Source organism: Caenorhabditis briggsae (assembly GCF_000004555.2).
Source record: "Caenorhabditis briggsae complete genome, chrII, whole genome shotgun sequence".
NCBI classification, from domain to species: Eukaryota; Metazoa; Nematoda; class Chromadorea; order Rhabditida; family Rhabditidae; genus Caenorhabditis; species Caenorhabditis briggsae.
This window is the reverse complement of record NC_013486.2, coordinates 11,779,447-11,804,211: the sequence shown is the minus strand read 5'-3', so window position 1 is coordinate 11,804,211 and position 24,765 is coordinate 11,779,447. Positions and strand designations below refer to the sequence as shown.

The following is a 24,765-nucleotide window of genomic DNA, read 5'->3' as shown; positions in this document are numbered from 1 at the left end:
TCAGGATATCAGCAACATTTTACTAGTTAGCTACTTTTTGAGATCTTTCACAGTAAATGAGATATATAGGCTCAAAGTGGACGATCCGGGTGTCGTTCTATTAGAGGTTTTACGGTATCTAAATTTAAAAAAAACAGCAGGAAATTCATGATTTCGAAAACTGACCTTTTTTAGAATTTTTCCTGAAAATTTTGAATTTTCCGAATTTTTGAATTCCAGATTTTTTACTGGGTATTCTGAACTTTTTAAAAAATTTTGGAAAGTCAAAAATTCCAACAATTGGAATTTCCGAAGTTCGAAATAGTCCAGAAAATTCAGAATTTCCAAAACTAACATTTTCGGAATTTTGTATTACACTGTACATTGTTTGAAACTTTTGAATTTTCAAAGTGTAAGAATTCATGAAAATCTGAGAATACCTGAAAAATACTGATCGACCATTATTCTAGTACACTAAACAAATTCCAACAAATTTTTGATACCTGCTTCTCGACACTTTCAATTATTATTTTTTTGATCTCCGAGATCTGATCCCTTGAAACTTATTGAATTTCTATTCTGAAAACCCACCCGCCCTCTTCTCGGTGTTCCTTTGAAATTGGTCCAAAAAGGTAACCCGTTTTTTTAACCCGTTTTGAAACTGCTCATTCTTCTTTTTTCTTCCTTTCTCCTTGTTTCTGACATTTGTCTCTGCCGGTTTTTCAAAAAATCTTCAAAAACTCTGTCTTCCAGTTTTTTCCTCTCCAGGGGGCAGCACCCACAAAACAAGTGACTTTTCTATTCATATCCAATTTCATCCCTCTCCACTTTTTGCTTTTTTCCCAACCCATTTTCAGTGCTCTTTTCATATGTATTTCATTCAATTTATTATATCCCATATCCCACCATATCTTTTATTCAGTCTAGACACCTACAAAAAGTGAGAATTAAAGTTCTTGGGATCTTGAAAAAATGTATAAAATCGGATCAGGGATAATATACGCAGAGATAGGAAGAAACGAAAAAACAAAGAAAGTTTTTTTTTCCCTTTTTTTACATCAGCTCTACACACCCTTTTAGTGCATTTCGGGTAGAGAGAAAGAACCTTTTTTCGCCCTGTTCTTCCTGGTTGTGACGTAGATTTACTTAACAAAAAAAAAGAGAAAAGAAAGCAACTGTTTTTGTGTTGGGTTCCGAGGAAAAGGAAAAAGAAAAACCAAAGATGGTTCCGAAGTTTCAGGAAACAAGTTTTTTCGAAATCCTGATTGATCTTGTTGTATAATATTTTAAAATTTATCCATCTAGATTTTTATAAAGATTCTAGAACTTTCTTATCTTGATTTTTTTAAAAGTCTTCCCATGTATTTAGAAAAATGAGATTTTTTTGTAAATTACTTCATTTTTCGAACTGAGAAAATTGTGAAAATTTCGAAAGTCCCAGGATTCTGAGTTTCTGAAATTTCCAAAACTTAAAAATTCCATCCAATTTTGAAATTGCAAGAATTACGAGATTCGAAAAATTTCAAAATTCCGGAAATTCCCATATATCAGAATTCCCAAGTTTTTTCGAATATCCCGGGCTTTATAAATTTTGAAATTTCCATGTCTCCAAAAATTCTACGAACTTGAAAAATCCTGGAAATTCGGAAAAAGTCCCAAAAAATTCAGTTAATTCAGTATATTCGGATTATCCCAAAATGCCCAAAAATGCCCCAAACCCCTGAAATTCAAACTTTTGAAAATTTTAAAAATCTAAACATTCTAAAAATTCAGATAATCCGAAAGTTCCCATGTACCAGAATTCCCAAAATTTTGAATATTCCGGGGTTTCGGAATTTCGAAAATTTCAAGTCTGCAATAATTCCGAAGTTTCAGAAAAATTCCAAAAATTCTGAAAACTCGGAGAAAAGTCTGGATTTTTTCAAATTTTCAGCATATTCGGATTATCCCAGAAATCCTGAATTTTCAAACTTATGGAAATTTCTAAATTATGAAAAAATTTTAAAAAAATCCTGAAGACTGTATTAATGATAAAAACTATTGTATGCTATATGGAAATCATCAAAATGTTACATAAATTCAGAACTATAATATATTTCTCATGTTTTGAATTTTTCAAAACCCAAAAATTACCCCTAACTTCATAATCCATGACCTCTTCTCCCAATTCGATGAGTTCAAAAAGTGTTTTTGCTCTGCTAACCTAATTTTTTTTCTGCAATAAACTAGTTTTGCACCTGCCATGGTTTTTGTTGTCCTCTCTCAAAACTTTCTTGTTTATGATCCATGCTCTCTCCTCTAAAATGTTTCTTTTTTTGTTTTCTTAAAGTCAGTTGAATTTCTTAAGAATTTCATTTGCCCTTGTCTAGGCTCCGCCCACTTTTTTGGACTGGTAGGTCCCAATAAGTTGAACCATATTGAGACATGGATTCCTGTATTCTGAGCTATCTAAAAATTTGTGGATCCAAAGTTAAATTAGTGTAAGTATTAAATCAAGTGCAGCAGAAATATTTTTCGTCATTCACCCATTTTCTCCATCCCCAGCTGTCCAGTAAATTTGTCTGAAAATCGGGGAGAGGCAGCTGAAAAAGATAAAAGGTGTTTTCTTTTTTTCGGCTGCTCAACAGAAAAAGAGCTTCAGAGCCCTGCATTTTTTGCTCAATTACCCTTCTTCCCAGCTAATTCTATCAGGAATTCCACGAATTTTCGTTTTCTGAGAATAGGTTTGTATTTTAGTTGAGCCAATTATCTGTAACGAATTATTCAGCAATGTTATTTTTAGCTTCCTGGGAAAATATTTTTCCAAAAGCAAATTTTGAGATCCTACAGTAACCTCTGACCTGATTCTAATTTTTTGGATTGAAGTAGTTGACCTTAACCCTCCGATTTGCTATCGATTCTTATTCATCCCCCTCTAGATTTTTAATGAAGCCTTGAATAAGTGCCCTCATTAAGATGTCACTCCTTCCTTTACTTTTTTTACTCATGAAAAGTTTTCTAGGAAAAGTTATAAATATTTTTTCGAAAGCTCTGCTGAAATTCAAAAAATTCTCCAGTTAAAATCCCTGTCTGAACTTTGACCATAAGAAATTCGAGCTGTAAATGCGAGATGCGGAAGTGAACTTTTTTCGAGATCAACTATTTTTTGAATTCCCGCCAGGCCAAAAAAATTAAAGCATTCATCGGTCAAATTAGCTATTTTAGATGAAAACCGTCAAAAAACTGTCGAAATGAGTGGATGACCTAGAAATCCCCTTTAAAAACTCGGCCAGTATCACTTCTAGAAGTTCAGGTCTATGGCCTAGAAAACCTGGAAGCTCAAAATTCGAAAGTTTCGAATTTAAAGAAATTCTGTCTTGGTATCTTTACTGTCAAAATTTTTGACCCATGGGACAGTTTGAACTGCAAGTCCACTTCAAAAAACCTACTTGACTTTTCCCAGATCTCTGAACTCTTTATCGATTTGTCATATTTCATTGTTCTATACCAGTTTCGAACCTCAGGGGGTAATTGTTTTTTCTCCCCTTTTCTCCTCCTTTGAGTCCCTCGTGGTCTCCATCTAGGTCCTTTCCTCGACGAAAAAAACGACATTTCCGTCCCTTTTCCGTGTCCCTCTCTCGTTTTTTTTTGAAGAGAAGAAGATAACCAACACTACTGCTCCTCAACCATTTTTTTGTTTTGTTTGTTGGTCCCCACATTTTTTCCTTTTTTCGGGGGCTCCTCCGCGGGTCTTCTGTTCGCTTTCACTTCTTTTTTCGGGGCCTAGTCATTCTCTGTTTTTTTTGCTTCAGAAAATAACCCCTATCTATTGTTTTGATTTTTTTCGTTCCTTCAAAGGACTAATTCCTCTCTTTTTCTCTGAATTCGTGATGAATCACAATTGGATATTCTAAGCGTCTCCCGAGAAAAAAGGATGAGAAAATAATGACGAGTGCACTGAGTCCGAGTACATCCAAGTGTAATACATGTGCAAAGTCCGTCACCTCGGACAATGGGAAAGAGATTCAACCGTTTGGAGTTTTGGTCGGGCGGAAGATCCCAAAAAGAGTCAACTCACCATTGACACCGTTTGCTAGGTACTATGGGAATTGATTAATTACGGTTTAGGGAACCTGAGAAACTATTTTATATATTTTTAAACATCAGGGTCATTATACCTGTCCGCTCGATCTTGACCCCGCACTGGGGTCAGGTTTTACAGTAATTGAGCTCACAGTGCCGGACTATTAGAGGGAGTGAGGCAACCCCTTAGATTCACCAAAAGTTTTGAAATCAAGTTGGTTTTTCAATTCGAAATTCCTGCCAAAGTGAACACAAAGGGTAACCTCCATTGCCTCTAATGGACCGGCACTGTGAGCTCAATTACAGTACAACCTGTGATAGAAAGGATCCAACTTTGAACACATATATCTCCGTTCCTGTTAGAGATATTAAAAATGTGTCAACTAATGAATTGTTTATCATAATATCACAAATATTTCATCAGTTGACATCTTTTTAATATCTCTCATAAGAGCCGAGATAATTGAGCTCAAACCTGAGAGAGCACTGAGTGTTCATCAAAATTCAAAGAGCACAATAACAAACGAACAAACAAACAACAAATTATAAGTTTCAGCTACTGGAAAACCGAGGCCACTCCAACGAACAACAACGAACATGAAACGTCTGTTGACCAACTCCGAAAAGCGAGTGTCTCTCGAAAAGAGTCAGGAACCCACGTGGATACAGTAGTCACCACAATCGACGGACAGAGATATGATACCAAGGAACTGGATCATGATCCAGATTTTAGTGAAACCGCCGAATGGGCGTTCCCGATTTTCCAAATCTCCCGAAAGTATCCAAAGACGATTTTGAGCAGGCTGACCTACAACATCTTCCAACAATCAGAGTTGTTCCGAATTTTCAAAGTTTCTCCGATCAAATTTTTCAACTTTTTCCACGCTCTCGAGAAGGGATACTGGGAGATTCCATGTGAGTTCTTCGTCTTTTTTAATTCAAATTCATTTCTTCCAATATATCAGATCACAACCGAATCCACGCTGCCGACGTTCTTCATGGATGCTACTACCTATCAGTTCACCCAGTCCGACCACAATTCGGAGTCGTCAAATCTCCAGATTCCCTTCTTCCGGCCCCACATCCACAGGCTGCTTCTATCATGTCTCAGATGAGCACTTTGGAGTTGATGGCACTTTTCACAGCGGCTGCGATGCATGACTACGATCATCCTGGCAGAACGAACGCATTCTTGGTTACTGTAGAGGATAAGAAGGCAATTCTGTACAATGATCGAAGTGTTCTGGAGAATCATCACGCTGCAGAGTCCTGGAAACTGCTGAATAAGTCTGAAAATCATTTCATTGAGAATTTGGATCCAGCTGAGATGAAAAGGTAAATTCAAAGAACTAGCGTATATAGCCTAATTTTGGATTTTCTAGGTCATGGCCTATTTTTTTTGTATTTTCTAGGTCATGACCTAATTTTTCTGAACTTTAGGTCGTGCCCCATTTTTTTTTGAATTTTTTAGGTCGAGACCTTTTTCTTGGTTTTTAGGTCATGACCCAGTTTTTGAAATTTCTAAGTCATGGCCTATTTTTGTCATTTTTTAGGTCATAACCTTATTTTCTGAATTTTCTTGGTTATTAGCTAATTTTTTCAAATTTTAGGTCGCGAACAATTTTTCTGTTTTTCAGGCCGTGACCTAATTTTTCGAATTTTTTAAATCATGACCTAGTTTCTGGATGTTCTAGGTCATGGCCTGATTTTTTGGATTTTCTTTTTAAAATTAAATTCTTTGATATTCCAGATTCCGATACCTGGTCCTCGAGTACATCCTTGCCACTGATCTCAAGCAACACTTTGAAATCATTATGACATTCAACGATCGATTAGCTGACATGGATCTTCAAGTGGAGTCCGATCGATTGCTCGTCGGAAAGCTTCTTATCAAAATGGCTGATATTAACAGCCCAACAAAACCATACGGGTTGCATCGACAGTGGACCGACAGAATCTGTGAGGAGTTTTATGAGCAAGGAGACGATGAGAGGAGAAGGAATCTGGCAATCACTCCATATATGGATAGGGGAGATGCTCAGGTGGCAAAGTTGCAAGACTCTTTCATTGCTCACGTTGTCAGTCCGTTGGCTCAGGCCATGCATGAGGTAAGTTCAGCATTCTAAATATTCTAGGTCACATTGTTGTATTTTAGAGCGGTCTCCTCCCAATTCTTCCTGGTCTCGAAACCTCCGAGCTTATGATCAATATGCAGCATAATCACAGAAAATGGAAAGAGGAGATTGAAATCGAAACTGCTAACTATGAGCCAACCTGTAATGGTATGTGAGAACTTTGAATTTTTAAGTCCATAATCTACATTTTCCAGGTGGATCAGTGAACGGAGTGATAGAAGAAGAGAGTGCCAGCACCAGTGATAGTCCAGATCCACGACGAGATTCTCCATCATTGGATTCCGAATTAAGCCAGGTTGGTGGAAAGTGTGCTCTATTGTGGCCTACCCCCACTTTTTCCGAGTTTCTTTAGCTTTTTTCTCTATTTAGCTTACAGAATAGCATGCAAAATTAGGGCTTCCACTCGGTCGGGAAATTCAGCGCGTCAACATGCCAGAGAGTGTTTGCGTACGCGGCATTTTATTTTACGAATATCTTGAATAGCGTGTCGTAAGATAAAATGCTACGTACGCAAACACTGGCATGTTGACGCGCAGTCGCCCATTTTCGACTGACCGGAATGGAAGCCTTGATTGCCAACCCTGTAATTATTATTTCGTAAATTTTTCAGTGATCGCCCCCAGAAAATCTTTGGCCGTGATGTATTTCTATCTCTCTGCGGCTCTTTCTCCCTCTCCGCCAATTTTTTTTCAAATCAACCCTTTTCAATTGTTTTCCCTTTTTCTTATTTTTCCCCCCATTTAGCTTTTGTGCTCTTTCCCCCAATCCATATGTTCAAAAAAACTACGGTGATCGTATTCAGGTACCGTTCACCATTTGCTGCAGTATTGCCGAAGAGGAATACATCTGAAAATTCTGAAATTCATAGTCACATTCCACCCCAATTTTTCTGTATTCTTCTGTCTTCTTCTGCGGATCTCTTTCCGAAGTTTTCTGTCCACAAATCTCGGGTTTTCTGTCTCTCTTTTTCTTTTCCCTCTCATTTTTGAAAAATCAAAATTTGATTTTTTTTTCTTTTGGTCCTAATTTTACGGTAGCTTTCGGCTCAAATTGTTCCTTTTTGAAAACAGTCGTTTTTTTTCTTCTGAATTTTGCGAAGTTTACAATTTCTTCTCCTTTCCACTCTTGCCATTTTCTTTGTCCCGTTTTAATCCCTTTCCCAAAAACTTTGTCTTATAAAGTTACAAATTTTTGTATTTCTTTGTAAAATTCTTTGATGCACTGTCCTTTGGAAACTCACTCTCTGAAATTGTTTAAATTGTACCGATTATGGTTAATAATATCCTTGTCTCCATTTGAATGTCTTGTCAACTCGATCCGTGTGGTTCTTTCTCTTTTCATCTGTCATCCCCCCGAATTTTGTTTCATTTTATCTTGAAATGTTTGTCTGAAAAAAAATTAAATTTTTTAAATTATATTTGTTGGTTCTAATAGATTTCAGATCTTCACAACAAAATTTACCGTATTTCCTTTGATAGCAGATCACTCAAACCGTCAAATTTGAGCTCAATTATCTCGAATCCTGGGATGGGTATCAAAAATTTGTCAACTGATAAATTATTTATCATAATATCACCAACATTTTATTTGTTGACAATATTTTCGATACACTTTACAGGAATCGAGATAAATGAACTCAAAGTTGACGGGTTGGTTGGCACTCTATTAGAAGAAATACGGTAGTCAAGAAGGAAAACGATTATTCAGAGTACATAAAAATTTTCAGATTACAAAAAAGCGGTGAAACCTCAAAAGCCAAAAAAAACAGCTTTCAAGGTTTGATTGAAAAATAGACTCCGCCTCTTTTATAGTACCGGGCGAGAAACATCACAATTTTACTGGTTTAGTGGAAAATATTTAACATTGAAGAGAGAATTACAGAAATTTTAAATTTTAAAATATTTTTCTGAAAAGTTCAAAAAGTGACAAAAAAGGAAAAACTATTTAGAACTCTATTGGGAGTTGTGATTAAAAAAAACCGAAAAATCCTGGACCACATTTTCAAGACTGATTATATTTCACTGAAAAGTCAAACTACCGTAGAGTAAAACCTGTAGTAGAAGGGCCTTCATCTCTATTCCTATGCAAGATATCAAAAAGTGGTTTCCTGACAAAGTACTCCTGCTTGTATGATAATAGTTTTATCAGATGACAACTAATTCATATCCTTGACAGGAACAGATAAAAATTGGCTCAAAGTTTAGAGTTAGAGGGAACTTGACCCAAAAACATGACGTGATCCAGTGTTTTTTCACACATTCTCCTCCCGATCTCTTTCTATTCTTTCATCCAATATTTGCCCTCCTTTGTATCTTTTTGAATGATTCTTTGCTCTGTCTTCTTCCTCGTTTCGATTCCTTCCGCGCAACCAACGGAAAACTTGCCGCTAGAATAAAAAACAACACATAAAATCGCAACATTTCACTTATTATTTATTTGGAGGAGAGTGGGAGTTAATGGAGGAAATACATCCTGAAATTCAAGAAGACAAAAACATGGAACAACGGGAAAGGGTGGACGGATGCTTGAGATTTTGATTCTGATCTTGGAATCTGGGATCTCCGAGTGAAGGTGAGTGAAACAACGGAAGAAAATTGATATGTCTAGATACTTCAAATACCATAATATCTGTAACAGAAGAGCCCCCATACTTTCGAGTTTGAGATAATTTATCTCGATTCCTGTTAAAGATATCAAAAATGTATCAACTGATAAAATGTTTGTGAGATTATGATAAACAATTTATCAATTGGCAACTTTTTTTTAAATCTTTGACAGGAACCGAGAAAAAATGTCTCAAAATTGAACACTTCTTCTGTTACAGGACTGTCTGTGGTTATGAATATAGAGAGTTTTTTTTTTTTGAAAATTAGGCACTTTCTGAAATTTTTAAACTAAAGAATCAAGCGAATAACTATGCTATTCATCAAAAATGCCAAAAAATTCAAATTTCCCAATTCGAAAAATTCCAAATTTCAGAAAATTCCAAAAAATTTCAAAAATTAAGAAATTACCTAAATTTTCAGAAAGTGCCGAAAAAAATTCAAAAAATTTCAAAGTTCCTAATTTAAAAAATTTCGAAGTCTCAAAAAATTTCAAAAATGTACCGAAATTTCTGAAAAATTTCACATTTTTACAAAATTCCCAAAATGTTCAAATTTCCGAAATTTCCAAAAAAATTTGAATTTTAAAAATTCCAAAAAAAATTTACAATAAATTGTAAAAAATCCCAAAATATCCAAAAATTCCGATCTAGTCTCACTAGACAAAAAAAAAATAAAAAAGCTTCTTCCGTTGCGGGGAATCGAACCCCGGCCTTATGGGTGAGAGCCATAAATCTAACCACTAGACCACAACGGAGCATGAGAAACTGGGTCACACATGTTGTACATGTCTTGAGCAGCTGTTGCAGGAAGCAGATAGCATGGTGACTGCTGGTGTTGAGACATTGAATGATAGGCTTCTTATCAATATATGTACAGATTTTTCACATCTTTTAACATGGCGGCTGATGTGTTGGGACATTGATAGATTCCTTATCAATCCAATCCCCTTCATGTGCATGGTTTCTTGCAACCCATCTTTTCCGAAACGAGCCACTCAATTTTTTTCGACCACAACACACACGTACATGTGCTTGAAACATCCACAGACAAAGTTTTGTGCTTGCAATGCCCAAAAAAGCGCCGACCGTCAGACCACTTGAAGAGTAACCATCGGCTCTCTTTTGGCAACATCAGGCTCACAGATCATGAATGACGAATTGCAAATTTTGCGCTTATATCTGTTTTTCTGTGTTCTTCTCCCCTTTTTCTAGTCTTCTGGAGAAGTCCTGTTTGTCCTTTTCATACACTCTGGTACATATGTCTACACAAGACTTTTTTCTCGCACCTTCGAGCACAATTCAATGAATCAAAATTGTGTTGACATACTGAATTGAATACGGGAGGAGGACAGAATCAAAAGTTTTACGTGCCGAGTGAGCATGTTCACGTGTTTGGTTGATTAATGGGTAACAAGAGAGAGGAGAACAAAAAATCGAACAAATACTTGGAGATGGACAAAAAGATGAACTGTATGGAACAACAAAATGAGCTACTGGTTTTAGAGTGAAGATGCCATAGTAGGGCCCCTACCTTTGAGCCATTTTTTCTTGATTCCTGTGGAAGATATGAAGAAGTTGTCAACTGATAAATTGTTTATCATAATATCATCAGTGTTTTGTCAGTGGACACATTTTGGATATCCTGCATAGGAATTGAAATAATTTGGCTCAAACGCGACAGTGTCTGGCAGAGTACCAGCGGCAGACAGAGTCGATTTATCATGTACTGTACAAACCTAAATATTTTAGCTTCGGTTTTTATATTTTTCAGAGAGTGAGAATAAAATTTCACAGTGTTGAAAACACCATGTCCCAGAAAAGTAGTCATATTTTGCAAAACTTTCAAGGATTTCATAAATTCATAAACTTTATCCTGATCAATATATGTACCGGACAAAAAACATAAATGCTATAATAGAACCCCGCCATACACTTGCACTTTAAGAGAGGAATAATCTTACAAGTTTCGTTAAAAGATGTGAAAAATCTGTACATATATTGATAAGAAGCCTATCATTCAATGTCTCAACACCAGCAGTCACCATGCTATCTGCTTCCTGCAACAGCTGCTCAATACTTGTACTCCAGGAGTGACCCAGTTTCTCATGCTCCGTTGTGGTCTAGTGGTTAGGATTTATGGCTCTCACCCATAAGGCCGGGGTTCGATTCCCCGCAACGGAAGATTTCTTTTTAATTGTGTTTGTCTAGTAGAGTAACGTGTCGACACGATTGTCGATCGATTTTGAGTCAAAATGTCGTTTTGAAGGAGTCGTGTCGACAAAAGTCGATAAATGTCGACAAAAGCCGACAAATGTCGAGCCGAGTCGACACGACACCTATATGGTGACCTAATTTTCTCAAAATGAATTTTCTAGGACGCGAAACTTTTTATGCCTATAAATCATAGATGTCCGGAATGACTTTTTTGAGTGACGGAATCCGAAATAAAATAATTTCCTCGGAATCCAGAATACGGACAAATGAAAATTTTACGGTATACGGAATCCGGAATCCGGAATGACAATAATTTTCCGGAATACGAAAAAAAAAGAAAAAATTCACGGAGTCCGGAGTCCGGAATAAAAGTAATATTCCGGAGTCCGGAATACGGAATCCGGAACGAAAAAATTCTCGGGATCCGGAATACGGATTCCGAACTCCGGACATCTATGCATTAAATAGTATAATTTTCATCTAATGTGTTTTCCAGGTCATTTATACATGGTGGCCTAACTTTTATAAGTTGAGTTTTCTAGGCCACAATGGTGAACGGCTTAGAAATCACACCGGGATAATGATAGACCATTTCTAGGTCATAACTTTAGTGACCTAGAAAATTCAATTTGCAACAGTTAGGCCATCATAGAGTTAGGCCGGTGTCGTGTCGACTCGTCTCGACATTTGTCGACTTTTGTCGACAGGAATCGACAAAATGGCGAAAGCACTCTAATAGAAGGCACCCTATTCTTATATCTTCAGATCAATTTTCTCGACTCCTATGAGAGATATCAAGAAAAATAACATTTTGGTGATGTTATGATAAATAATTTATTAGTTGAGAACTTTTTGACATTTTTACATAAATCGAGATAATTGAGCTCAGGGTTGACGGTTTGGGTGGACTTCTACTAGAGCAACTACAAATGTAGAACCATCAATAAAACATTTTTCAAAATCAATGACAAAAGGCTGAAGTTCAAGAAGCTGAAGTTTAAAAAAGTCTCAAAAACTGGATATCAACATTTCGGTCGAAGTTAAAATATTGAACTTTGGTAATTGGATAGTTATCATTTAACAACTAGATCCCTTGGCAACCTCTGGCCTTTTCAATAAGAATCTAAACAAACTACAACATGTCTAGACTTGATGACCTCATGCTTGCTCCATGTATCAAGATCCCCCTCTATCCGTGAACACAAGGATCACAGAAAAAGTGGTTGCTCCTTCAGCCATGCATCCTCCTCTTATTCCATCTCATTCAAATAAAATATGACTATGTGCTCAGTCAATCGTCCTTCATTTTTTTCTCTTCCAATACAATACAATAGATTGTTGGCATTGAAGGTTGTTGGCACCGCCTGTCGACGACGACAGCGTTAGTAATTCGATACAGATGAGAGAGAGAGAGAGAGAGAGAGAGAGAGAGAGAGAGAGAGAGAGAGAGATGCGGAAAAAGTTTTACCGCGCGGTGGCTTATTTACCATCGAATAGAGAGCAAGAATACAATACAATTGGCACCCAGAAAGACACGTGTAAGGATCGGAGAGGGGCGAAAAAAGATTCCATGAGGTGAGGGCGAGAAGAGCCACGCCTTTTCATGCACGGTGGGTATAAAATGGATCCAGATTCCATTCGAATCCTCATCACTTTCCCCGATTTCAGATTCAGGTTTTACTTTTCCCATCCTACTGTAGGCAAAAATGTCTTATGGGACTTTAAATTTTTCGATTAGTGAACCTTTGGAACTTTATTCAGACCATCTTCCTGGTACTCATAGCTATAACATTTCAGTTCTCTATAATTCATAATTCCTAAAACTTTCCGTTTTTTTTAATCTGATTTTCTTGGTTCAAAATAATTGATGGCCACCTAAACCGTCACCTTTAATCCCTTATATATCGGTTTCTGTACAAGATGCCAAAAAGTAATCAACTAACAAAATGTTTTTGATATTATGATAAACATTTTATTAGTTAACTGTTTTTTTTTCATATCTTTCACAGGAACCGAGATAAATTGACTTAAAGTTAAAAGTTTGGATGGACTTCTACTTGAGTGTTCACGGTATGATCTTTTCATATATTTTTAATGTTACTAATTCCTAGAAATGTTTTTCTTCCTTCTATTTTTTTAACGTCTTCTGATTCTGAATCCTCATCTCTCACCATTATCCAGAACCATGTCACGCCTATCGTCCCTGTTGATTCTTGTCTGCATCGGAGCACTTCTCGTTGAGGTGAGGAGCCAGTTCTTTTCAAAACAGAAAACAATAGTAAAACCACTACAACCGAAAACTTAGACAAACAAATAAAATTGCGGAACTTTTGATGTCTCTAGAACTAGTTCTCACTCGGCAAATTGTGTTGACCTATCCTTTGAAAATATGACTATTGTTTCTCGGGATGGGGAAAAAACAATAATAATGGAGTCATGAGTTAGACCAAATAATGGTTCTCAATAATCAAGAATTTTCGAAAACCCAAATATTGAATTCCAGACATTCGCCGCTCCTGACGAGCCAATCATCGTCCGCTCGAAGCGTCAGCAATGTCGTTGTGTCAAGAATCCAAACGGTGGACTCACGTGCAGTTGCGCCAAGGGACCAGCTGTAAGAATTCAAATAATTTTCAATATTCTAATAATTTCCTTTATTTTCAGAACGGATCTTCCTCCTCCTCATCCGTCGGAAACGGAGTCCAGTACGATGTTCCTCAATCAACCGAAATCGCCCAACAGTTGACCCAAATGACTCAACAATCGCCTGGAATGGGAGCAGCGCGTTGCGGATGCATCCAGATTGTGATTCAAGGAGCACCACAATACAACTGCCAGTGTGGAGATCAGAATGGAAATCCAGTGAGTTGAGATTAGTGGCAAAACTAGAATGATACTTCGATAATGAAACAACCCCAAACTTTGAACAAAAAACCAAAAAAATTGAGAAATTTGAATCGATTCTTTCTTATTTTCATAGTCATGGAAAGTCCCATAATAATTGCATTTTTCAAAATTTTCAAAACTTTTCGGACCCATTTTGAAGGTTTTTAAAATGACAGTTGGAACAGAAATCCTTCAAACGGGAAAGTAGTTTTTTAGAAAATGTAGGATAGCGGTATCTTCTTTTGGGGCCCTAAATTTCGGCTAATATACCGTAAAACCTTCAATAGAAGGCCACCCACACCAGTAGGTCAATTATCTCACTTCCTGTAAAAGATATCAAAAAGTTGTCAACTGATAAAATGTTTGCAATGAAATGATAAACAATTTATCAGTTGACCACTTTTTTATATCTTTAGCAGGAACCGAGATAAATTGGCTTAAAATTAAAAGTTAGGGTACCCATCTATCAAATTTGTTACGGAGCTCTATTTTTGTTTAGTGAAGATTTCAAACCAGACCAATAGAAAAGTTTTAAACTTCGATTTAGGGTTCCAGAAACGTCTTTTCAAACTGTGAATTCTCAAAAAATGAAATACTGTAAAACCTAAAATAGGAGGGTCCCTAACTTTTATCTTTGAGCCAGTTGTTCTCTGTTCCTGTCGAAGATATAAAAAAGTTGTCCACTGATAAATTGTTTATCATAACATCGAAATCATTGCTGTTTAACACTTTTCGATACCTCGCATGGGAATTGAGATAATTAAGCTCAAACTTGGCAGTGTGAGGCTTTCTATTACAGATGTTACGGTACTTTTGTCCGCCACTTTGACTTAGTGAGGGAGTTTTTGGGCCCCAAATGCCTTACACAATAATTTTAGAAAAATGAAAATCTATATAGCTCCCAACCTCCACCACAATGGCTCCAACCACAACCTCCACCTCCACCACAACCACCACAACCACAACCACACCAGCCCCAACCACAACATCAACCACCACCACTCAGGCGCCAGTTTCCTATCCTCAAGTGCCAACTCAAACTCAGGTAGAGACCCAATATCCAATAGTCCCTATTAGTGATAGTTTCGTTTAGGGAAATAACGGTGCTTGCAACTGCATCATGATCAGTATCACCAGTCCACAAACCGCTCAATATCAGTGCCAGTGTGCTCAGCCACAACAGCAACAGGTAGGGTTTTCGGAGATTTTTGTTGCATGAACGGGAACTAAAAGTTCATTTTTCTTTTGGTAAATTATAAGTTGACTCTTTTGGAATGACTTCTTGAAGTGATTGGTTCATGATTCAAAAGTGTTTCTGAAAGTCTAAAAAAATTCTATTACATTTTGATTATTCAAGACATTCAAATCCACAAAAAATCAAGCATGACCCACCCGCTATCTTAATCTGCATGTTCTAACTATCACAGCAATTCATCGTGGACTACGAAGACCCGACAGAAGAATACGGATCACAAACCGCCATTCCTGGAACTCTACCAGCACCAGCAACCACAACTCCACTTCCACAAACCACGCAGCCAACAACCACCACCACACCATCCACAACTACTCCATCATATCCACAATTGAATCCATCAATGTACACACAATCCCCACCTACCGTATACCCGGCCATCGGACAACTGGCCACTGGACAAGAGACATGTTATTGTCTTGATCCAACGACCAGCATCATGTCCGGTTGTGGGTGTCGGTGTAATTGTGCCACGTTGATGGTTACTGTACCGAATGCGTACTGTGGATGTCCACAACCAGGACAGGTAGGGTAACTGCATGAGATATAGCATGAGCATGACCGGGGGTATAAGAACAGAAAATTGTTATGTCAAACCGGAATTTCGTAAACTTTTGGAAAGAGAGCTTTCGGTTAGAGATTTTGGAATCCTAGAAAATATACCGTGAATGATCTAATCGAAGCCCGCCCAATAGTATGCTTTGAGGTCAATTATCTCGGTTGCCATTAAAAATATTAAAAACTGATAAACTAATAAAATGTTACTGATGTTATGATGAACATTTTATTAGTTGACCACTTTTGGATATATTTTACAAGAACCGAGATAAATTGGCTCAAAGTTGATTCGGCTTCTATTTAATCATTTCTATTTAAGATGGCCTCAGGAAATTTCGGATTCTGACTAATGAAGATTTGAGTTATTTTTCACTTCAAGCCTGAATAAAATTTTCCAGAAGTTTCTCAAACCGGCAAATAATTCAGAAGTTACAAAATTTAGGGGTCATTGGGGTACAAAGCGATTTAGGGGTACAATATCCTCAAATCAGGGGGTACAAAATACTTGAAAAAGTTTGAGTTTTGCACCCCGAATCGCCAATTTTGTACACCTAAATCACTTCGTACCCCTTTGTACTCACGAATCAGTGTACCCTCCGAATTATGTTCTTCTCAAATTTGACATAAAAACTCAAATTTCCATTTTTTTGAAGGTCCAATACGCGGATACCTACGACTACACTCAGGCGTACACTCAACCACCAACGGTATTTGACTACAAAGCTTATCCATCAAAAGTACGTTTTCTTTTTTCTAGACCACCACAACCGCCCCAACCACCACGACACAAGCTCCAACCACGCAACCACCAACTACCACGAGTCCCATCCAGTATGCTGATCAAACTGCCACCCAATACCCACTGACAACCACCTGTGTCATGTATGTCAATGTGCCAACGACCGCATGCTCCTGCCTTCCACAGTACGACCAGTGTGCACAAAATGTGTGCTGTTTGAAAGCCAAGTACAGAAGTTACAAGGTAAACATTTTCATTTTTTCAATTTTGATACAATTTACACCATTCTGAATTTTCCAGAAAGCCGAAGAAACCCAACCATCGACCCTCGACGTGCTCATGAACGTTCTCCAAACCATCAAGACAAAACTTGAATAATTATTTTTTTTTTCGAACGAACGAACGAACCTTTTATTTAGTGTATATGTAAATATTGAAACAATAATGCCATGTGTGCTCCTTTCCTACTTCGCAATATTTTAATCTAATAAATGTATTATCTGTCTGAAAATCTAATTTTTATTTGAAATCCAGAAATCCACAAATATCTGAAGAGAAAAAAAAATACATTCACAAAGGGATGAGAAATTTTACATTTTGTATTTAAGAGTTATTTTTTTGTATGGGAGACGCATTTTTAATAAAGAAAACGGGTGAAGTTTTGGGGGGATTTTGTATAAGTGACGATTTTTAAGTAGAGAAAAAAAGAAAAACAGTTAAAATAGGAAAAATGAAAATGACTATATCTATGTTTGAAAATCAAGAAAAAAGTAATACAAAAATAGTTGGGATGTGCTGAGATCGTGAAAAGAAAGTTCAGAGGAGAGGAGGACAAATAGTAAAGATGGGATTTGGTCATGATGGAAATTAAGTCTTTAGAGAAAAATGAGAAAATGAACTAGATTTGGGGATAAAAAAGGGGGAAGATACACTCGGAGGTAGCGGGAACACATTGGGATGAAATCTAGATTCCGGCGATGAATGGGCTCAGCGAGCATGGCGATTTGTCTCCGCTGGCTCCACGTTTCACGAGAGCGTTATCGGCAGCTTCCTTCTTGCGCCACTTGGTACGACGGTTTTGGAACCAGACCTGTAAAAAAGAAGATTTTTAGATTTTGTTATATTTTTGGTGTTGGTGAGAATGGGAAGTTGTGAAGAGTGTTGAGAGTTGTTCTTTTTTTTTTCTTTGAAGTTAAAAAAAAAATTTATACATGTTTAATCTGAAAAACTAGATCGGAGTAGACCATCAAGGTTAATAAGTTTACAATGGAGTTATCAAAATTTTTGAATAATTACCGGGACTAAAGTTTTTACTAGCATAAAATTTTAGTAAAGCATAGTACTGAGCTCAAATTTGGAATGCAAAAATTTTAATACTTCATCAGTAAACTGGCCAAGTTATAAATTATTTGATCAACTATGAGTTGCGTTATCTCTTGTCAAAGTTGCTTAATCTCATGAAAATCACAATAATTCATCTTTGGACAATCATAACAATACCCGGACTCGAAGAATCGCTTTACGAGTACCGTATTTCCTCTAACAGAGGCCCGCCAAAACCGTCAACTTTAAGCTCGATCATATCGGTTCCTTCAAAGGATATCAAAAAGTGGTGAATTGATAAAATATTTATCATACTATCACCAATACTTTATCAGTTGACAAAATTTTGGTATCTTTCACAGCAGCCTAGATAATTGAGCTCAAAGCTAACGGTTTGGATACCCTTCTATGACAGGTGTTATTTTATCCAGTGCTCCATGTGAAGTTATAGCTCAAAAAAATCCCCACTAAAACACTTTTGGTCCCCACTTTTCCCCCTTCTCAAAACTTTTAAATCTAAAACATATATGTCACTCAATATATCTCAATCCCCTCTGTCAAATTCTTTTTTTCAAAACTCCCCTCTCCTTTTGAAAACGGGCGACGACACATGATATCAAATAAAATTAAAATATTTGAATTGAAATGAACTGAAGGAAGGAAGGAATAGAATTGAGCATGTCTTATTTCCAGAAGACGACCCAAGGGACCGATAGAATTTTGAAAAAGTGAAATAGAAGAGACAGATGTTTAGGGAAGAGTGTTGTACCACATTATGCATAACTATCTTCCTATACTACTAAACATAATGAGCTTCGATGACTGGTTTGATGGGATATGATGGCCTAGAAAAAGCTAGACCACCGATCCCAATTTTCTAGGTTAATCCCAACCATAACATGAATATCTAATTTCTATTATGCTGCGGTTGCTGTATACACGTTCCCGATAATAGTAACTATGTGTGTTCGTTGGAATCAAATGTATTCATATGTGAAATGAGGTGTATCCCCTCTTCTCCGAAAACTACAGTAACCGGATACACTTTTAATCGAAACCAAAAACGATCCCCATAATACAATTCTCTATTTGTTTGAAATGGGGAAAAACTAAGAGAGAAAGAACATGATGACGAACCGCTCGTCTTCTATATCATGCACACCAATCATGATAATAATAATAATGATATAGAATATAATGATGGAGTGGATGACTCAACTCCCCAATTCTTTGTTATTTTTCTAAAAAGGGCCCCCATGTGTCTATTACATACCTTCACTTGGCTCTCACTCATATTGAGTTCCTGTGCGAGTTGAGCGCGATCGGCTCCCGCCAAATATTTAGTTTGCTCGAATTTTCTCTCCAATTGATAAATCTAAAGGTGGAAAAAATGGGAATCAAAATGGAAGAACAGCTGAAATTCGTACCTGGTGTCCCGTGAAAGTGGGTCTACTCTGCTTCTTCTGCATACTCAGCGAGTTTGGAGACAATTGCATGGAGTGTTGAAGACGACTCATTGGAGAGAGTGATGGAAGTGTTCCGGGAAGATTGTTGAGCAAATTGAATGAGCTCAGAGCACGGCTTACTGTAATAAAGAGGAGATTAAAAATTTCGTGTGATACTCTAGGAATTGAATTTTTTTCATATTTGCTTTATTGGAAGATCACCCTAATATGAGCTCAATTATTTCAATTCCTGTGAAAGATAAACTACTCAACTGATGAATTATTTATCATATTATCACTAATATTTCATCAGTTGATAGATTTTTGATATTTTCTTACAGGAATCGAGATAAAGCAGGTTAGAACCATTTTATTTGCAAGAAAGAGAGAGGCGCTGGGTAGGCTACCTTTAAAGGTACATATCTAAAAAACTATAATTGATATTCAAGTTTTTTAAACTTCAACATGTAGCGTATAAAATGTTGCAAGCTTTTTAATTTTAGCAATTTTGGTAGATACTCTAGTTTTTGAGAAATGCGTCTTTAAAGTTGACTGATTCACCTCGGGCTGGAGTGCAAACTTTAAAGGCGCTTAACTCAAAAGCTATCGTACTTAATGTAAAATCGCCAACTTTACGGACCAAACGCAATAAAAATGTACCTAGAAAACTAAGTACCGTGAAACCTGTATTAGAAGGCCGGTCCTTCTATTGTTCCGAGGTACCTCCGGAGGGCCCTTCTATTACAGGGTCCCATCAATTAGAGAGACCCTTCTACTTTTCCGGCCAGTTTTTTCCCGAAATTTTGCATCAAAAAGTTCGACGAAGTTTCGTTCAAAATTCATGAAAATTGCCAATTTCACTAAAATTAAGCAAGATTTTCATCGAAAAAAGAGTTCCAACAAATTTCTATCAAATTGTGGAGTTCGCGGAATATTTTTCACTGAGAAAGTACGGAAATTTTCTGATTTCAAAACACATTTTGAAGGGGGGGGGGACCATTTTTACATGGGGGCCTTCTATTACGGGGGTCCTTCTATTACAGGGGCCCTTCTATTTTCCGAGCCCCTTTCGGATGACCCTTCTATTAGATGGGCCCTTCTAATACAGGTTTTACGGTATCTAGAATTTTCTCTAAGCAAAACATTGAAACCCTCAAGATCCCTCTTTAACTCTTCTCCTTTCCTATTCCCTTCATTCTACTCAGCTAATATGTTAACCTCGAAAAACAAAACATTTACACACACAAATCCATAAATGAATCCCATCGCTTCCGGTCGATTGACGACATTTTCATCATCAAGCGTGGCAAAAAAACGGATGGGCAAGGAAGAAGAAGGTCAGACACTAAGTACACAGACACAAGTTTCCGGAGTAGACCCATTTGATTGGCGCCACAGAATTATGTGGGACACAATATTGGTATAAGAAACTACAGTAATCCCTATTGGTATTTGAACTTGTTCGAACTCATTGCAGCATCTGGTCTGGTCTGTGTGCCAATTTACAATCCGAAATAAAATGTGTGAAGGAAGACCCTAACATCGTAAATACATTCCATTCCGTATGTCTCCAGAAACCGCGACACCCCTTGATTCAAGAATCTCGATGGGAACTTTACAACCTCTAATGAATAAGTGTAATAAAGAACAAAATTATCGAAAACCTTGTCAGCATGACTTTCCAAGGACAAAGAAGAGGAACATTGTATAATTAATGAGCCAGTTTACGGACAGAATGAAGTTATGGAACGGAACGGAAATTGACGACAGAGAAGTTTTTTGAGTTCCGTTTATTTAATGAGATGTGGAATAGACAGTTTCTGAGAGAGGGATAATGATGATGTGGATAGACTAGAAGGACTATGAGTCACTATTTTAAGATAGAACTGATTGTCCACATAACGTAAAATGTTGAAATGTGTGAAATTTCATACACTACATTTTCCATTTTACAAATTTTAAATACCACGGTAGCTTTTTTAGTTCTTGAGCTGTGTGCCTTTAAAGTTTGCACGCGAGCCAAAGGAGGATCAGTCCAATTAAAGGCGCATATCTCGAAAACTAAAATAGTTACTAAAATTACTAAAATGCTAAAATGTGTTAAATTTCATAAGCTATATTTTTGATTTTACAAAATTAAAATAGCTATCATAGTTTTTGAGATATGTACCTTTAAAGTTAGCCTACCCAGAGCCCCTATCACTCTCAAATGAAAAGGTTCTAGTTGTGAATTTTGACCAAATTTATATCGATTCCTGTGAAAGATATCAAAAATTTATCAACTAATAAAATATTGCTGATATTATGATAAAAAATTTACCCGTTGACAAATTTTTTATATCTTTCACAGTAATCGAGATTGAGTTTAAAGTTGACGGTTCGGGTGGGCTTCTATTAGAGGAAAATCGGTAACTGTTTGTCCGGATATCCACATTTTTATGTTTAAGTCCAAGTCTTATCAAGCAAGAATCATTTCAAAACCCCTCTTCTGCTATGAACACGTGTTCGCCTAATCGACTGCTAATGTGATTATTATGCAATTGTTGCCCCTCCCCAGCGAATGCATATGAATACGGTTGTGGGACATCTGCCCCTCCTCTCCTACTGAATCATTTATCCAGAAGCAAATGGTCACAGGCATATCATCTCTATTACCCAATTAGCTACCCTATATATGAATTTATAATTACTACTAACCATTTTCCTGTGTCACTCGATTCATCACTGATTGTGGGTTCAATTGTTGTTGGAGCAAGAAGAAGTAGGCCTGGAAATTTGGAATTTTTTCTGAAAATGTTTGCCGCGCTTCTTTTCAAGCAGCTGTCTGGTGCGCCTTCGGCGCAAAAAATATTCCCTAGGACCCAGACGGTTACCTGAATGCTCGGATCAATCGTTCCATTTCCATTTCCCATGAGCTGAGCCATTATTTGGTTTGGTGACGTGGCATTCTCCGAACTAGACGATGAAGACGAAGTCGGTGCAAACATGAATGAAGAAGCCGCGGTGTCGGCTGATGGACTTCGTGGATCCTCGTCGTTGCTGCTCGAATCGTCCTCGCTGGAACTGCTTGATGGAGTTGAGTCCTTCTTCTCCAGAAGGAGACTGGAGATACTGTAGGTCGATGACATCTTCCGATTCTCCAGATCCTTGTCGTCCGGAGTTATGGACAATTGTGGTTGCTCCGATGGCATGACGAGACTCATTTGTGAAGAGATTAAGAGTAGGAAAATAGATCTGGAAAGAAAATTGGATTGAAAAAAAACGGTAGATGCTTGAAAAGTAGGAGAAAGAAAGCGAAATGGATCAGCATGAAGAAGAAGTGGTTGTTATGACATAAACGCCACGTCATCATCGGAAACCGAATTTAACAATTTTCTAATTTATATACAGTGTCACACTAATATGTCTCACTCTCTCTCCCTTCGCCCCGGAAAGTCGTACATTTTTAATTAAACTGATTGGATACTGAAGAAGAAGAAATACATGGAATTCAGACAACGACAACGACAAAAACAATATCAATGTTTGACATATAGACAGGCAAAAAATAGAGAGAGAAAGACAAATTAACCAAGAATTAACTATATATTGGAATCTTAGATTTGTGTATATAGACGAGGAGTTTTGATGAAAATGAGTGAGCCACTGGAAAAAACAATGCGATAAATTACCGGCTTTGACAAGAATGAAATGAGCAATTCGTATTTTGTTAGTTGATTAGGGAAAGAAAAATAAACCGAAATGAAGGATTACTTGGTATTGAAAGTGGTAATCAGAAATGGGATTACTGTAGACGGAGTAGTTCACAAACAGCGGAAAATATTCTAAAAACTTAAATGGGGGACACAGTTTTTTAGAAATTCCGTTCGTATAAGCCCCTCGAGGAGTTAAACTGGCGGGCCCATTGTTGGAGGTTGCAAATAGCATTTTTTCAGACTTTCCTAGATAGCGGGAGCAGTTTTTAGGATATTATTGCAAAAATTGTCGAACAGATCTAATTTGTGAACCCAAATCCGATTTTGAAAAAGCTAGATTGGTAACTCTAACGGTTCAAAAGTTATGGCTTAAAACATGTATGCCGTATAAACCTACAGCGCACTGTATGTGCTTTGATTATCTTAAAATCCTAAATTTTGCAGCCAGGATCCTGACAGCAATACAAAAAATTGAGTTACCGTGTTTCCTACAATATATCTCAACCCTATACATGTAATTTGAGCTTAATTATGTGGGTTTCTGTCAAAGATATCAAAGAGTAATCAACTGATAAAATATTTATCATATTATTTCAAATATTTTATCAGTTTTAAGCTTTTTGATATCTCTAAAGGAAACAGAGATAACTCAGCTCAAAGTGAACGTATAGGGATAGGGCTTCTATTAGAGCAGTGACACTACCTGCTAGCTGATTTATAAAATTAAACTTTCAAAATCAGCTGGAAATGAGAAGAAATAATGACTCGAACTTTCTGGAAGAAAATAAATCTAAGATCACAAAAAATCTGGAAACTTATTTCATAAAATATTAGACGCATTTTAACCTCTTAGAAATGTTTCGAATTTCGAATACCGTAACTTTCAACTTTGAGCCTATTTATCTAGGTTACTGTAGGAGGTATCAAAAAGTGGTAAACTAACAAAATATTTTTGATGTTATGATAAACAATTTATTAGTTTACAACTTTTTGATATCTTTTACAGGAACAGAGTGCTCATTCCGTTAGAGTGCTTACTGTAAACTGACAAAAAAGGAAAACGAGGACCAACTGACTTTGCAAGGACCAACAATAAACGGCGTATTTGATTGCCTAATGAACTTCCCAAATAATGCAAAAGGGGACACTCGGAAATACCTAATAGACAGGTGCTAAACTTCAACTACATCTATTTTCATTTCGAGGCACAACACACACCCGATTTATTTTATTGCTCTTTCTGGAAGCCTAATCAAAGCATTTTGATAAATAAATATTATATATGAAAATTCATTTCATTTGAGGTCCTTTCGAAATATAAATCAGGTCATAATAATTGGAATTCTCTCTCTCTCTCCTAATCATAATATTATGTCCAAGCATGGGAAACTCTCATAATATTGAAACGTAATGAGCTCAATATACATGGGAAATTGAACAGATCTAGATAAACATTTGGGAAGGAAGCAGGTGAAGGATATTATTATTATTAGGGAAACGAGTCTAATCCGCGAAATAAGAATTGGTTGAGACAGAGAGACTCATTAACTGTTTTGGATTGGAGGAGGAGAATGAGGACTAGATTAAGAAATAAAAAGGAGGAAGGGTTCCGAAGAAGCCTTATGATGAGCTAGGTTGAAAAGAGAATTTGCAGATTTAGCCTGGAATTTTAATCTGGAAATTTTTTCCTGGATCAAATCGAGATCAGAAGTGTTTTAGATTTGGTAATTGAGATTCAGAGATTTCGAAATCCTAAGATTTTGAGATTTTGAGATTCTGAGATTCTAAAATTCTAAGATTCTAAGATTCTAAAATTCTAAGATTCTAAGATTCTGAGATTTTAGAATTCCGAGGTTTGTAGATTCTGAG

The 24,765-nt window shown here is 36.8% G+C and overlaps 4 protein-coding genes and 2 non-coding genes across 6 annotated transcripts; 3 read left to right on the top strand and 3 right to left on the bottom strand.

Moving 5' to 3' along the window:
- Positions 1–3,630: 3,630 nt before the first annotated feature.
- CBG25680 lies at positions 3,631–3,648 on the bottom strand (the record flags this gene model as incomplete). The annotated part of the gene is made up of 1 exon (XM_045242744.1): positions 3,631–3,648. The coding sequence occupies one exon, from the start codon at positions 3,646–3,648 to the stop codon at positions 3,631–3,633; it is 18 nt and encodes a 5-aa protein (XP_045100363.1).
- A 255-nt stretch (positions 3,649–3,903) lies between these two features.
- On the top strand, positions 3,904–7,026 carry Cbr-pde-3 (the record flags this gene model as incomplete). Its single annotated transcript, XM_002631644.2, has 7 exons — positions 3,904–4,055; positions 4,598–4,956; positions 5,007–5,376; positions 5,792–6,149; positions 6,197–6,323; positions 6,371–6,471; positions 6,979–7,026. The coding sequence occupies 7 exons, from the start codon at positions 3,904–3,906 to the stop codon at positions 7,024–7,026; spliced, it is 1,515 nt and encodes a 504-aa protein (XP_002631690.2).
- Positions 7,027–9,465: 2,439 nt separating this feature from the next.
- CBG28167 lies at positions 9,466–9,536 on the bottom strand. Its single transcript has one exon. It is a non-coding gene (tRNA).
- A 1,354-nt stretch (positions 9,537–10,890) lies between these two features.
- On the top strand, positions 10,891–10,962 carry CBG28906. The gene has a single exon. It is a non-coding gene (tRNA).
- A 2,218-nt stretch (positions 10,963–13,180) lies between these two features.
- Positions 13,181–16,811, top strand: CBG20883 (the record flags this gene model as incomplete). The annotated part of the gene is made up of 9 exons (XM_002631643.1): positions 13,181–13,237; positions 13,499–13,609; positions 13,660–13,857; positions 14,780–14,926; positions 14,975–15,070; positions 15,309–15,662; positions 16,348–16,401; positions 16,452–16,676; positions 16,734–16,811. The coding sequence occupies 9 exons, from the start codon at positions 13,181–13,183 to the stop codon at positions 16,809–16,811; spliced, it is 1,320 nt and encodes a 439-aa protein (XP_002631689.1).
- A 586-nt stretch (positions 16,812–17,397) lies between these two features.
- Positions 17,398–22,404, bottom strand: Cbr-cog-1 (the record flags this gene model as incomplete). Its single annotated transcript, XM_002631642.1, has 5 exons — positions 17,398–17,523; positions 19,030–19,131; positions 19,184–19,341; positions 21,899–21,968; positions 22,075–22,404. 5 exons carry the CDS (start codon positions 22,402–22,404, stop codon positions 17,398–17,400), a joined length of 786 nt encoding a protein of 261 aa, XP_002631688.1.
- Positions 22,405–24,765: the final 2,361 nt, after the last annotated feature.